This window comes from Melanostigma gelatinosum (assembly GCF_949748355.1).
Source record: "Melanostigma gelatinosum genome assembly, chromosome: 17".
In the NCBI taxonomy this organism is placed as follows: domain Eukaryota; kingdom Metazoa; phylum Chordata; class Actinopteri; order Perciformes; family Zoarcidae; genus Melanostigma; species Melanostigma gelatinosum.
The window spans coordinates 15,572,974-15,588,783 of record NC_136650.1 but is presented as its reverse complement, the minus strand read 5'-3'; the positions used below and the strand labels follow the sequence as shown (position 1 = coordinate 15,588,783).

The following is a 15,810-nucleotide window of genomic DNA, read 5'->3' as shown; positions in this document are numbered from 1 at the left end:
GCGAGAGGACACAAAACCAAAAAAAAAGACATCGAGGGCTTCAACAGCTGAAGCCCAAAATAATGCAGGCGATGCTGCTCAGCTTAGATATGACGAGGCCGCTCAGCCTAAGCTCCGTCATTAGCGCCATGTTTATAACCAAGAACGAAGTATTATGAAATATAACAGCACAAGGGAATTTGGATTTTAAACGCGACGTGACCTCAAATATTCTATCCCAAAGGTTTCAGAGAAGAGCTCTAGTTTTAAAAGATAACCTCTGCATTTGTAAGGCTGCTTCAAGTCTCTGCATGTTGGTGTAAACATTTGGCACAAGGGCACAAAAAATACAGGCAGTGCAAATCCAACGTGAGCTGCAGAGCTGCTACATTTGAGATAGGCCTGTAACGGCTCTGTCAGCTACACCAGCTTTAGTTCTTATTAATTACTTTACATACACTGATTGTGGTAGTTAGAGGGTAAGTCGGACTTCAGTTGGAGTGCTGTTGTGACGCGTTAGGGGACGCAGATGGACCCACACTTCAAAGACTCGGCCAGAGACAGTGCAATAAAACGCCTGGTCTGCTATACTGTCTGGCATTCCAGTTGTAATGGCTTTATGGCCGTCCAGACACAATTAGGCCGTTTCCAGAATGGCACCCATTTGTTTTTTCTTCTCTTTCTGTGGGACTGCGCCCAGGACAAAAGGCCGAGCGGAAATGATCAGCTTTATTGGACTTTCCCCGACGGGGACGCGCAGGACTCACGGTCATTTGGGGCGATCCTTTGTTTCTACCTGGGAACCTTCCGCCCTCTGCTCCTTTGCTGAGCCCATCCTAAAGGAAAAGGAGCAATAAAGTCAGCAGCTATAGCTTCAAACGCAGTGGTTGGTCTATATATGATGCTTTTTCTCAATACATCTGGACATGTCTATTAAAACGCATCATCGATTTGCTCAAAAAACAACGAGGAACATACATTTTCAGCTTCATTTCTTTTAGTTGTGTCTCGCACTAAATACCAGATTGCAGCAGAAAAAGAAAACGCATGCGCACTGCTGTCTTCCCACCCTGCAGTTTTCACCAGTCACCAGAGGGTGGCGACACTGTTCCACAACATAACCCTGCCATTTTAGCACTCCTCAATGAACCTGCACTGGGGAACAAAATGTAGTAACATTTTTTAAGAGTCCAGCAAAAATAATTTCACACCTTTTTTACAGTCTCAGTGCAGAAGCTGCTTCTCCAGCCTGCGGCTCTGCAGGGAAGAATGAAACAATCAGCACACTGTGACTACTGCGTTCGCCCTCAGAAACTCGCTCTGTTTAATGTTTTTCTTTTTAGGTTGTTTTTATAGGCTACCGCTTTATAGACGCAACTCATTTGTAACTTAGTTAACTTGAGTGATGGTCGGATTATTAAGAGTAACATAAAATATGAGCAGTTTCCTCATTTGCAAGTATTACTTTATTTTTGAATTTCCTAAATAGAATATATATTTCCACGATAGGGTTTTCGATTTAAGTTACAATACGCAAAACATAATCGGCTGCCACAAATATTGCAACGAGTTTAAGGTGTATTGTTTGTGTTATTATCATTGTTTCTGTTGTAGTTCTGTGTTTTTCCAGTATAATTCTGATGATGTGTTCTTTTATCTTTGAGTTTTGTTTTGTATTGTAGGCATGCTTTGATTCGTTAATTCGTGGTCTTATGGACCATTTCAGTGACAATGTAATGACAGTACAACATCTCTGGAGGCTGGATTGAGGATTATTATAATAAGTAATAATTGTTGTGACATATTCTCACCTCAAACATCGTGTCAGTGCACAAATTCAAAGATATCATGTTCCAACCGAGTAGTAAATAAACAGTTCATACACATCGTCGATTGTTTGCACTTATAGGTACATTTTAATCAAAATATTGTTATATTTCATTGGTACATTTTATTAAACAGCGCCTACGTATTGTATTTTTAAACAAACCAACAAAATCACATTCTGTCGGAATAGCTTTACAATTATGACACAATTTTAGCCAAACATGTACTGTATATTAGTGTAGCCAATAAATGTGTGTAGATTATTTCTGTTATTATAAAGTAAATTCTCTGTATACGAAGGTGTATGAAATAGAAAAATAAAGCATTTTATTAAATTAGATGGTTTATATAGATGGTTATTTATAATGTTAGTAGATATATTGTAAAAAACATCACCTAATATAACCTAAATTGCATCTAGATCACTGGGATTGTGAGAATTTCTGTCGTATGTGTTTCCATGCGTGTATGTAATCGTGTGTAAAGCGTTAATCCCACTCTGCAGTCCTGCGCCATAATGATATCCATGTCTGTTTGCTGATTGGGTGAGAGCTGCCAGGCCCGAGTCACGTGGGTGAGTTCTTTGGTCCAGAGTGAAAATGGGGTTTGGTGTAAATCTAGGGTGTATTGCTGTCATATATCACGCTACCTCGTAAAAACGACACTGAAGATTCTGGGCCAACAAATCAGAGCGAAAAAATATGAGTTCTTATTATGTGGATGGTCTTCTTAGCAAATATACGGCGGGTAGTTCTCTCTTCCCAAACGTAGAACGGGCATCTTGCAGTATTGGACCCAGCGGAGAGGATTATTCCTCGGCTCGGACTGCTGCGGCCATTGCGTTCTCACCATCTCTGTCTGGAGTGTACAGCGTCAATAATGCAGTGTACCAGAGCCGCCCCGTGTTTACCTCGGGATATGGCCAGGGGCAGGACGCACATACCCTGCACTGCAGCCTGTTCGACCAGAGCCGCCTGTTCACCGACAGCTGCTGCCATCCGGAGCCGGCACCCCTCACCTTGCCGCCGGACAAACAATACCGGATGTACCCCTGGATGAGAGCATCAGGTATGATACCGTCTCTTATGTTATACTTCAAAGCCCTCAGGTCAATGCTTTTACAAAACATTGGGATACTTACATTGGCCGTTAGTGGTTCAATTCATTTCGTGAAGCCATTGGTGTTGCATGGAAAGAATCGTAAAACTTTTATTGCGCAACTAATGAGTTCTGCAGCCATAAATTCATTTGGCCAGCGCTTCTGTGTGTTCAGTACGCAGAGACCTTGCCGCTGGGGGTTTTCACGGCACTCCTATTACTCTTACAGCCTCTTCTCCCCTTTGTGGTTGTAAAAAGACCTGTCTGTTGTGTAAATCAGTTCTCTTGCACTCTGCAGCTCCTTTCTAATTGGGTCTGCACTGCAGAGGCTCTGGTATTTTCTGAAACTCGATCGTACACATTGCTGGATCAATATGCACCAGCGTTGTCGGCTACATAAAGAAGTCAAGTGGATTTAGAATGGAAGCAGTTTGAAACATTGGCATTTGTTACAATTTTGAGGGAGAAGGTGTTGATTGGTGCTGTAATCGAATTACTTATAGCTCCTCTGGTACGCAGAGCATCACTGGCTTTTAATTGGAAAGGCATGCAGTGAAAGGAGGCATGGGCCAAACATCCCAGCAGGACTGCTATAAATAGATGCAGAGAACTTCACAAAAAAGTATTTCCCTTGTACTGATATGACTGTGAGGAGTTTGTTCTGTGAGGGAGGATGCCGATGATGTCAACAAAATATGAGCTGGACTGGAACAGACGTGATGATGGTTTTATCATTTTTATTGTCAGTATACATTTCAATACCATATAATTGATGGTTTATGCTGTATAACTTTTAAACACAGTTTGCAAGTATAGCTCATCTTATCTTACACAGATCCAAATCGAAAGCGAGGGCGGCAGACCTACTCCCGGTACCAGACCCTGGAGCTGGAGAAGGAGTTCCACTTCAACCGGTACCTGACCCGCAGGAGGAGGATCGAGATAGCCCATGCCCTCTGCCTCACGGAGAGACAGATCAAAATCTGGTTTCAGAATCGCAGGATGAAGTGGAAAAAAGACCACAAGGAGGAATCCACGTCGACCCCCGGGGGAAAGGACGGTGATAACCAGGTGGTTTTAGAGGCCAGAGAGCACGAAGCCGGAGACACCCGGAGCTCTGGTTTGGAGTCAGAAACAGCTGCAAAGTAACGGAAGACACGCACAGAGCATTTCATGAAAAACACTGTTTAGTAGGGATTATACATCTCAGATGTTTCTCACGTGCAATTCATGCACTGAGAGCTTTGTAGGCGGATTAATTGGATGACAACTGAAGGCAATTATGTAATAAGCATTTAACAGGCTGTATGTCTGTATTTCCTATTTAAACCCAACACACATTCAAGGGCTCTGCAAGAAAGAGCAATATTAACGAAAGGCCTACCTATCCAAACTATATTTTTATATAGACGACGTGTAGTTTAACCTGATCGTAGCCTACTACTGAGGCAACATTCCTGAACAAAAAACTACCTAATATTTACGTGCTAATATTAAGCGCTGACACAAGGAATTCAACATATGTTGAAATTGACGGGAAAATAATCTATTCTACCTATTCGAGTGATTCTCAACAGACGGTGGTATTTATAAAGGGAACAAATACACCATTCTGCTCAAATGTGCCTTAGGCTGATTAAAAGTGAATATTTAGTTAAATGCCTCGAACTGTGATTTAGATGCTTCTTTAGTTTTCAGTTGGTGTAGCCTATTATTATTATTTTTTTAAATATAACTGCGTATCGCTTGGAATGTTTATATGCCTGTTTTCGCTACTTATTTACCCCTCTATACATCTTAACATAAATATTGTTTAGTTTCGGATGATCTCATGTAACCTACCTCGTCAACTTGCTTATTTTGCTACAAAAAGGATCCTTACGTCAATGTGCTGTAGTCTTAGCCGTGTAGCCTTCTGTGAAACTCCCTCGCCGATTCTCTTTAGAAAAAAAAAGTAGCCTCAAAATGTCACACGTGTTTGTTAAGGCCAACAAGAAACGCATGCATTTTTATTTAAACTTCATTTTAGTATCAAGTTATTATTTTTTGTCGGTGTAAAATTAACAGGCTATTGTAATCTAATTTGGGCAAATAATGTGATATTTAGGTTAAGTGGCCACGTTTTCAATGTGAAGTATCAGTAACATGTGAACAAATAAATAACCTCTGGGAATGTCTCAACTCTGTAAATGAAAATATCATGGAATAAAATAGCTTTTACTTGTCTATTTGTTTGTATGTAATATTTGCGAAGTTAATATTGTGTAACGATAACCACAGTTCAAATAGCATGCGCGGCTTGAGTAATAGCATGACACTAAGTGGCCAATATTAGGTTGCATGTAAGGAAACATGTTGCAGTGTTATGTTATGAGTGTTAGGTAAACACTTAAGTTCGGGAATGTGAACTATGAGGATGCGAGATGGGGCAGGCTGCAGATGAAGGGAAATTACTGTTGAACTCTGCATTCCCTCTGTCCTCGGTAAGATGGCGCCTGACGGTGACCTGCCCCCTTCCTTCTCTGCCTCTCCCCCTCCCCTTTCTCCCCATCTCTCCCTCCAGCGCTGGGTCATAAATCCGTTGTTGTTAATGTAAATTTACAACATAGCAAAACAACTTAACGACGCCGCTCCTCCTCCTATTGGCCGCAGCTTGTCACGTGGCAGGGAGCCATAGACATGAACTTTTTATATCAAATTTCCAACAGCGGAATACAGCAGCCTTTCATTTAACGGTCTCGGGCTTCCACGCAGCTGTTTTCATCAGCGACCTTCTACATTTTTACACCTTTTTGGGCTCGACGCGAAGGAGCTTTGCTTGGGACATGACTGGATCGTTTGGGATCCCTGCTGTCGCTTTCCTGACACGTTTGGGCAAGATGAGTGGAAGGAGCCCCGGTGCGTCACTGACCCCCGGGAGCCCCAGTTTCCGTCCTGGGACTCAACTATACTTCCATCCGTCACTGCCCGTCTGCACCTGCAAACTCCCTTCGCCTCCTCCGACACCTCCACAAGGTAAGACAACTGCAACCTGTCACTGGGTTTGCTCTTTCATTCATTTGCAATGACAAACAACTTAAGCAAATACTACTCAGTGCTTTATTTAAATATTGCACCTCGCTTGTTATCTGTTGAAATATCCAGAGGTTTAAATCACGTGGAACTGGTTTATTCATGTTACAGTTGATTTAATTGTTTACTGAACTGAATGGCAGATGCTACGATCCATCTGAAAGAGAACACTAGTGATGCTTCAACATTCCTGTTGGGTCTTGCATACTGTCGAGACATTGTTTGTTTGTTGTTGGATTTGAATGTGAATGGGCTTTCTGCTGCAAAATTCATTGGGTGGATGCTGGCCATAAGATGTGCTCTTTACCGCCCCCCTGTGGAGACACTGGGGTACTGTGGTTGCAGTTCGGCCTGTTTTTGCTTCGAATGCCTTGCGATGCAGGCTCGACAGGCAAGTCGACCTCTATTCCTGCGTGTCCATGCAAAATGCTCTTATGTTGTTATTAATACGTGTGCATGCATTCCCTCACTGACTTTTCTGAAAGGACCAATAGGACACTTTAAAGTGAACAAAACAATTCGTATTTCTACCGTTTGAATGACCTTTAGTTGACACACAGGAATGTCCCTGCATAGAATTGTAAAAGGAAAATATTTAAAAAATGTTTCGAAAAGGTGTTTTGCACTCGCTGTTTGCACATCAACATTGTTCACAGTGTTCCTTCTCGTGCACTTCGCGAGCCTCGCATAGTGAGGCACTGCAGTTGTTTGCTTTGTACAATCAATTATCAGTCGATCAAGCAACCACGTTCTGAAGATTTAAATGTGAAGAACTATTTTTGCAAGATATCAATCGTGCAAAAGTGAATGCATAGTTAACTGCATCAGATATAATGCCAATTTACTATATTCCATATCTGCGTATGATGAGAATTAGTTTATATTTTGTTCCGAATTAGCTTCACAAAAATACTACTTTTACATTTATTGAGTCTGTATCCATTGACTGCTGTTGCTCCCGAAATCCAATTGTTTCTGTTGGAAAAGATGTTTGTCTGTTGCTAGTATGGTTAATAAATGCTCATCGTATTCCTGAAAATGTCGTGTCCACTGTTAGTTTTAATGGTGCCACAGACGCCTGATGTTTAGGCAGAAAAAGAATCTCAATTGTATAAATGTGTATTCTGTTAGATTCACGAGTGTGCCTGCAGAGTGCACTGCCCTCCTGTTTTCCTGCAGCAGTGGTCCCCTCGCTCCCAGCCCGACATTGTCTGACACCAGTGCGAACTCACTCCTTTCATCGCCTTTCTTTTGGTGCTTATTTAGTTCCTGGGTGTGTCCCTGGCTCGACTCTGTGAAATCATTTTCGTGGGAACTTTTTTGCTATTGGCCAACCATAAATCAGCTGTTGGAGCATGACTGTTGAGCCAACACACACTCTGTAGTTCTTCTCTTAGTGTGGGTCCACTGGTGGGAGCGCGGTATTCACATTGTGCCTTCTGGGGGTCTGTAAACGCAGAAGGTGCACATACCTAGAACATAGCTAACAATCTATATCTCACTGTTTTTGTCAGTCACACATGATTGGGCTTGTGCTGGGTGAAGGGGCTGCTCGGGGGAAATAGCTTTTGGGGGGAAGCAAAGGACAAGTCACTGCCTTCGAGAGACGAAGGTACCATAAAAATTCCACAAGGAGAAAACCAAATGGAGAGCGCCAGACGAGGCGCCATGCCTCTATTTAGGCTTCGTGTCTGTGTCGGGCTCTGTGCAGGTCTCCTGTTTTTGTTTTCCTGCTCAGATTTAACACAGACAATATATGGTTGAAGTGCAATGGCCAGGTTACAGTAAGAGCTGCAGTGATCGCTGGAGAGCTTCAGATTGTAATCATTTATTAATTCATTTTTAACACGTTTTGCCGAAAACTAAAAAGGTGAATCTACCTTTTAATCATTTTGATAATCAATCATCTTTAATTTATGTATGTGCTGTCTTATAATCTACCAAGTAGACAAATGCTTTAGAAAGATACTTCAATATAAATTGTCTCTAGTCTATATTTGAATTTGTTTATTAATGTAAGTGAATTAAGTGAAATTCATATCATCTACCAATTTGTAGCCCAATGTTAAATAAGTGTAGCTTCCAGTGCAAATACAAATTACGACTTATCATGTGAATTTTGTGACTTTTTTACCTTTGATATTTCAAATAAGTTGGCTTCTTTTTATACATTAATCGTCTCGAATATTTCCCCTTTTAATTCCTGTCAAATGTCATTTATTTTGTTTATTTAAACTGCACAGTGACTGTACGAATACTCTACGCTGAATAGCTGCAAGAAAATATGTTTTATGTTGTTCTCAATTTTGTGTTGATCATAAACGTGCAAATACAAAAAAATGGAATTTGATAAGATGTTGACTGTTTACAAGTCGATATGAACGACGATTTGCCTCGACGGCGTAATAAAGTCGGTAAAATGTAAAATGCTCATAGCATCTAAAGGTGTATTGTTCTGAATCGTAAACCAACCTAAAATAAACAGTAAAGTGGTTTTACGTGTGTTCATATCGCCTATATTCAAAGTTATCTATTATTCAATGTAGCAAACACACAAAGGACTGTCCTTGAATGGCAGTATTTGTGTTAATATTCAATATTGTGATGTTTGCTTTGCCCAAAACATTTAATCATTCGTCTTTTCCCACATTAGTGGCTGTTCTTTTGTTTTATGATTATAAGAAAGTGTGAAAAAACGCAGACCTGTTTTGAATGGGCTTTTATTCTATTAACTGCGCAGACTATTTGCACTCATCGCCTATCATAACATGCATAACACATTCTGATCGAATTATTTCTGTACACTATCTTCGCAGAGATTGCACTCTCAGCATGTCACTTGTTGTATTGTTCAGGAGCCCGTTGGTTTTTGCCGCAATGGTCGTTAACCTCTGAATGACCCCATGTGGAGCCCACGCCTCAGAAACCACCGCAGACAGGCAGTGGCACGGTTGAGCCAGAGGATGGCGCACCACGACAATTCAAAACACCCAAGCTGTGGCTCAGAGTTCGCCCTAGCCACGAGAGCATGGAGGCGCGCCCCCTTCACATCCCACCCAGTATTTCCTCCGTGCACGAGTCTACCTCTGGAGGTCACCAAGCAGGATTTACGACTGGTCAACAAAAGCACGTGATACTCCGCCGTACCCCATATTTGGGTGCCTACGTAAGAGAGAATCAAGTCCATGTCCCACTCATTTCCATAATTCATCATAAATTGTGCAAGGGTGCTATAGGACGCGCTAAACCATAAGAGCCACAAATCAAGCACACAGGTTTTTGCTATTTTACTTCTAAAACAATAAAAACAACAACAAATACCTACAACGAGCAAACGGTGGAATTGTCAACAAATGAGCTCCTATTTTGTGAACTCATTCTGCGGTCGCTATCCCAATGGCGCGGACTTCCAGTTACATAATTATGGAGACCATAATACGGCAAACGAGCAATACAGAGACTCAACCGCCGTGCATTCCAGCAGGTATGGCTATGGCTACAACGGGATGGACCTAACAGTCGGACGGACCGATACCGGACACTTTGTAGGCAGCGAGCAGACACAGGGATACTCCCCGAGTCACTCAGCGGCGACAACACCCTCGGTGGAGCCGGTCAGGTACACTCAGTCCGCCAACAGCACCGGGACATCGTCTCTTTCGCCACCACCTGAACCACTACCGTGCTCCTCGGTCGCCACCTCATCCCCGGTCACCGACACTCAATCTCAACACCGAGCTGTGAAAAACTCTCTCACGAGCCCGTGCTCGAACTCCAACGGAGGCACGCTGCTGCTCAGCCGGGACTGTGTGTCCAAAGCTTCGCCCCTCGAGGAAGAGAAGCCTGCAGGGAGCGCACCAACAACTCCTCAAAATGTCACCGACTCAACACAGCCTCAGATATATCCATGGATGAGAAAACTACATATAAATCATGGTAAACTATTTCAATTTTCAATGATTTTCTATTGACTTTAGATACCCGGTGCTGTGTTCTTCTTTGGTAAAGGTGTGATCTTGTTCAGAGCGTATTCAGACTTTTTAACTAAAAGCAAAACAGGCCAAAATGAGACCATTTTGACACAGAATGTATTTACCTTCAAAGGAACATGAATCGCCATATGCGCCTCTCACCTGTTTGGTGTATTACTGTTTTTTAGTACTGTCAGCATAGACCAGGGGATCATTTCATTAAAATATATATATATATATATGGTTTAAGTTAGTCAAAAATATATTAGATAACTGTGTTACAGGTTATAGTGTATTTTTGAGGTTAAATAGCCCACAGTTACATCCTTACTACTTCATTACTTATTCATTTTCGCAAGGTGCCGTTGAAAAGGTGTATCTTACATTGCTACTGTTGTTTTTAATAATTTGGGGATCTATCAAGCATAAACGTAGTCAACTCTTAAGCCATTCCTGCAGAAACAAAAAAAGGTAAAAAGAACAACCAAAAAAATGTGAAATGTGGTCAAAAGAAGTTGCTGTACTGTTTTGTTCTCACATCCACTTTGTCTCGTATATCTCCCCTCCTATAGATTTGTCAGGACCAGAGGGGAAGAGAGCCAGGACTGCGTACACCCGCTACCAGACCCTGGAGCTGGAAAAGGAGTTCCACTTCAACCGGTACCTGACCCGCAGGCGGAGGATCGAGATAGCCCATGCCCTCTGCCTCTCGGAGAGACAGATCAAAATCTGGTTTCAGAACCGAAGGATGAAATGGAAGAAGGACAACAAGCTGAAGAGCATGAACATGGCGGCTGCAGGCGGGGGAGGCTACAGGCCTTGATATTCCCTCCTCCACCCCTGATAGCGAGCACTATGAAAATAAAACAAAGATTGTCATATCAACGTACTCCTCCTATTTCAAAAATCGCAGAGACTTGTGAACGGGCTGTGTGCGGGACAGGGGACACACCCCACTCAAGTCCACTGTATGTTCAACAACCGTCCCATTATATTCCTTAACATTATTTACTTTTTATTTCCACCATGGTAATGGTTATGTGATTAAAAAAATGCATTATGTACAGTTCTGTCTAGATTTAGTAGAAAAAGAAACGAAATAAATGTTTGTTTAAATTATTTCTTGTTCAGACGAAAAAAAATAAAAACGTCAAAGCTTGAAATGCTACCTATACCGCAAATAAATCCAGTAAAAGTTGTGTAATGCACTCAGAACAATACCAGCCTAAGAAATATAGTGTTGAGGTTGAGCTGCCTTTGTGTTTAGCCTTCGTTTTCTATGTATGTGTATACTGTATATGTATGTATTTATTTGTTTGATGTAATGTAACAACTTGTCAGATAACTTGCTTCCAAAAGTAGAGCCAGCAAAGTACGTCAGCCTTGTGTGGTTATTGTGTGCGTTGTGAACACATGAATGGACAGAGGTGGCGACTCAGTCTTGAATGTACAGTAGCCGTGCCTTGCATATTTGTTTTTTGTTTTTATTTGGCTGCTGTTTGCGTTGTTCACCTGGACATCTTAGTAAAAACGTGTTTTGTCTTTGTTTTCGCCAGCTGTTTTTATGTGGAGGGACCCCACAGTAAATTCCATTGCCTATTTGTATAACTCCATCGTGACTAGCTTTTTGTAAATGTTTTTCAAAGACTGGAAGTCAAGAATATACTATAATATTAATAATGATGATGACGATGACGATGATAATGGCCATTATAATAAACTTTCTACTGGAACGGCGACATTACAATGAGTGAACGTTTTTGTAAAATGTTAAGGGTTTGTTTCGACGTTTTCCACGACTGCATCGTGGAAAAGAAAGGTCAGAACTTGATGTTTGGTCTGAAATCGCGAAGTCACCAGTATGAGCTGTCAGACATTGTAAAAAGTTTCCTATAGTAAAATCCTCCAATTCAACAGGTCCCCTTCAATGAAAGCTGCATGTTTTACTCACCTTGCTGTGGAGCGGGGAGCTTAAGGGTCTTTGGCCACTAACCAGCTCCAGTGGCCGGGCGTCCCCTTGCGCACAGACTCCTGGGCTATTCCCTAAGAAACAGCTCGACTTTTCAAGCTTTCAACTTTATTAGGGCCGATTGTAGCTCTCTGACATTTGGGTGCTAAATGAATGGGGGGTTTTGTCTATGAATTAGATCGTAAAAATCATCCGGAGCGCGGCCAGATAGGCTCACTGGCCATAAACGGTCACGTGGTAGCCATTAAAGTAAGTTTTATGGTTTTGGGGAGTTGACAGTATATTGCACATAACATATAATCGCACTGACGGCGAGGCTTCGTCTGACTCTCTCTTTGCAGGCTGTAAGTGTTGCTTGACCGTCACTATTGCTCAGTCTGCCTCAGTATGGACCGGACGCTTTCCAGGATGAGGACCGCGTCTCTGGGTAAGTTTCTGCAGACTATCCGGTAGCCCGAGAACAGCCCGCCTGTGTTAAACAGCCTTATTATTGTATTTGCTCCCTCTATCTGCCCCTATTAGTCCATTACACTAATTTGTCAGTAGTGCAGTGCTGAATACTGGTCTCGGCAGATGTTGTGCAGGGTTGGGTCCGGCTCATGGCTATTTAATTGCTTCCTTCCCCGTGTAACTTGTTTCTCTCCATCTGTGGTGCAACTCATAATCCATTTTTACATGTTGGATAATTATGCCTGTGTCCATTTCCACCCCCACAAACTTCGAGTTGTTGTCGTTTTATTACATTGGAGAATTCACAGACCGTGAACCAGAAAGTTTCCAAAGGATGTGTGGAGATTTCCTTGATAAAGTTAACTGCTAATGCAGGCCTACAGATTTACAACTAGCTCCGTCTGATTGGATTCCGTATGTGCTGATGACGTTTGGAAGTTCCCTGTCCATCCCTGGAACAAAGAAAGTTGCAGTTGTTGTTTTGCTGAGCGCTGCGCTCCACATGTTGGCACCGTGTATATGTATTTAGGACGGGCTGTAAACCGTGTCAAGTAAACACAACATGGAAACAAACAGCAGTGGGGAGACGTTTGAAAAGGAATTCCGTTTTGTGTCAGCCACGTCGTTTTTGTGTTTGGGGTTGAAAAGTTCAAATTACCTCTTAAAAGTCACTCTCGCTTCTCTTGTCCGACCAGTGCCAGGGCGAAACCAGCCACTAGCGGACCCTGATTCAAAAAACATGGATTGATAATTGGATGAATATAAAAATCGTTTCAAATGATTTCTTTGGATGCGTTGGCCTTTTTCTTTTTACGCCTCTGCGTATTTTTATAACTAAAGCGTGTATGTGACTCGATGCACTCATTTCACAATTGAAATCTCCAGGCCAAACATGAAACATGTTTTGGATATCTCTATTTGAGTCTTGTGAGTTTTTTTGCAGCAATAAACTTAAATAAACACCCAGATTTCTTTAAGTTGTTATCTGGGTGGATTTGCAAAGCTAACATTGTCCGTATGCCATCAAAACCTAAATATCAAGTTAGATTGTTGGTGCAAAGGCCTTCTGTATAGACTCATTACTGGTTGTTTCTCAAATCTTTCGCAAATAAATAAATATATTTACCACTTTAGATAACTTACTCAATCCATTAAAAAATCGGGTCAATCTTTGAAAATACATTCTGGACAGATGAGGGGCCATTCTTCCAAAATTGATTTAAATATTCACTTGTTTTCATCAAACAGAAATCAAAGGTTGCACCAATTGTAAAATTAGCAGAATTAATCCAAACTGCTAATATCCCTCGGTTTATTGTTGAGCAAATTACATTCTTTGTTATGTAAATAACACCAATTTTAACGAAATACGGAATTTCCACAATTTCCAAATTGAGTTCAGACACACAGAAAAATCCAACAGGACAGAGAATGTGTCTATTTGGAAATGAAAACCGTTGCCAATAATTCAAAAGGAGAAATTTCGACAGGGCCCCATGTGCTACTGCCAGGCAGAGAGAGAGAGAGAGACGCGCTGTAGGTTCATCTGGAGGTCAGCCACAGCACCAAGATAAATCTGCATCCTCTCAGAGCCACCAGCAGAGCTCGCTTCAGGCCAAGTTCACTGTCACCCTGCTGTATATAGAGAGGAGAAACTACTCGCACATCCACGTTACCACGCGCACACTCGCCTTCACTTTAATGGCACGTGTGCTTGGCGTTGCCGATAAGCATAATGCCTATAAATTAATTTACCGAGGGACACAGAGCCTGTGGTAACGTCCTGCACTGGAGGAGAGAAGACTATGTGAAGTGAGAGGGGGAGTCTAACTTTAAGTGTTGCCTCCAACAAAGACTGTTGGCTGCTTTGGTTGCTCTATAACGCTAATGAATGATTTGCATATTTTACGGCCCTATTAGTCTTGAGTGGAAGCCTATTGGATTTATCTTTTCACTCCCTCGTTGGAAAGATCATACAGCTACAATTGCATTTTAGGTATTGTGCTGGCATCTCCACTAATTGTGAAATTTGTGAAAATGATCATCGTGATGGCAAGCGATATACACATTGTTCAAATCAATTTTTCGTTTCGAGAGGGGCAGATATCTCACCGGGCCGGGACAGATGAGAGCGAGATAGCAGCAGAAGAGGAGAAAAAATTGGGGTCAAAAGTTTAGGCGCTGAACAAGTCTCCGTCATCTGTTCACTCGGAGCTTGATGCCAGCCTTATAATAGCGATCTTGACTCTCCACACAAAAGACAGAATAGCTTTGAATTACATATGTTGCACGGTGCACTCCAGGTGAACCCTGAAAGTGCGGTGACCTCGCGTTTGGGACCGGGGGAGGGGACCCCCCACCCGTCCCCAGCAACAAGATTGAGTGGCTGGCGTTTTATTAAGGCGGTTGATTGGTGAATTTCCTTTGAATAAATTGCATTTGATATGTTTAGGGACGAGGGCAAAATTTGCATTTTGAGGATTGATACTCTCGACCCGGTCACAGGGTAATGGGAAGGCCCACAGCCCCCAAATTGAGCCCCCGGACCCCTTAAAAAACATTTAGCCCCTCTCTCCCTGATCCGATGAATAGAAGCCTTTTAGGAAAACAGAAATGGCACAGATGTCTTTGTGAATCATACATTTACGTTTTTTTTTAAATTGTAGAAAAATATAATAGGCTTTATATTTATTTTATTTTTGCTATTTAATCCCCTTCGAAAATGAATGCAGCTATTTCTTAGATAAGCTAAAGCATTCAACCTTTGTGTGTATGTGTGAGAGCTCAATGAAACATACAAGTGAAAACAACATGGCTGATAACAAACCCAAAATTGACACCAAAAACCTTAACTATATTGCCATTATGCTTAAAAAGCCTTAAACTAGGTCTGGGTTGAATCACATAACTTATTATATGCAACCGGCAATGCAACCACATGGATCACATGATTTTGTTAAACAGTAGTAATAGAAGAATAGAAAAACATGCAATCTGTGATCCCTTTGATAAAGAAATCCCAATAAAATCTGACTACATTGGTACGTTAAGGTTCATACATTTTTTTTGTCATGTCAAAATTAAATTAATTGAAGAAAAACTTTATTTCAAGGAACTTTTTACAAATCCTAATTGATAGTAATTTCGCGCATTTGTCGGCATGTGCACTGCGCGGCACAATAGGAGCTTTGCACTTTGAAAATGTTGAAATGTATAAACAAAGTTCAATGAAATTAAGAGAAGGCGGGTCGTTTGCTCATTCACTTTGTTCATTGAATGAAACATAAAAAGCTTGTCAATGAAGAATGGAAATGTCCCGATACGATGCAAGTGAGGTCACCTGAACGTAAATATGCCAAAATGTTATTATTTCACTCAGGTTTATTCTGTAATTTTCAATAAAAAGCATCGTTTCATACATTTTAATTAAAAAAATGGCACTCT

General features: G+C 41.6%; 2 protein-coding genes across 2 annotated transcripts; both read left to right on the top strand.

The window, feature by feature from the left end:
* The first annotated feature begins 2,492 nt into the window (after positions 1-2,492).
* On the top strand, positions 2,493-5,102 carry LOC306791080 (homeobox protein Hox-A7-like). The gene is made up of 2 exons (XM_079287702.1): positions 2,493-2,874; positions 3,740-5,102. Exons 1-2 carry the CDS (start codon positions 2,508-2,510, stop codon positions 4,051-4,053), a joined length of 681 nt encoding a protein of 226 aa, XP_079143828.1. The 5' UTR covers positions 2,493-2,507; the 3' UTR covers positions 4,054-5,102.
* A 4,227-nt stretch (positions 5,103-9,329) lies between these two features.
* On the top strand, positions 9,330-10,770 carry hoxa5a (homeobox A5a; the record flags this gene model as incomplete). Its single annotated transcript, XM_079287625.1, has 2 exons — positions 9,330-9,912; positions 10,520-10,770. The coding sequence occupies 2 exons, from the start codon at positions 9,330-9,332 to the stop codon at positions 10,768-10,770; spliced, it is 834 nt and encodes a 277-aa protein (XP_079143751.1).
* Between the last annotated feature and the right edge of the window lie 5,040 nt (positions 10,771-15,810).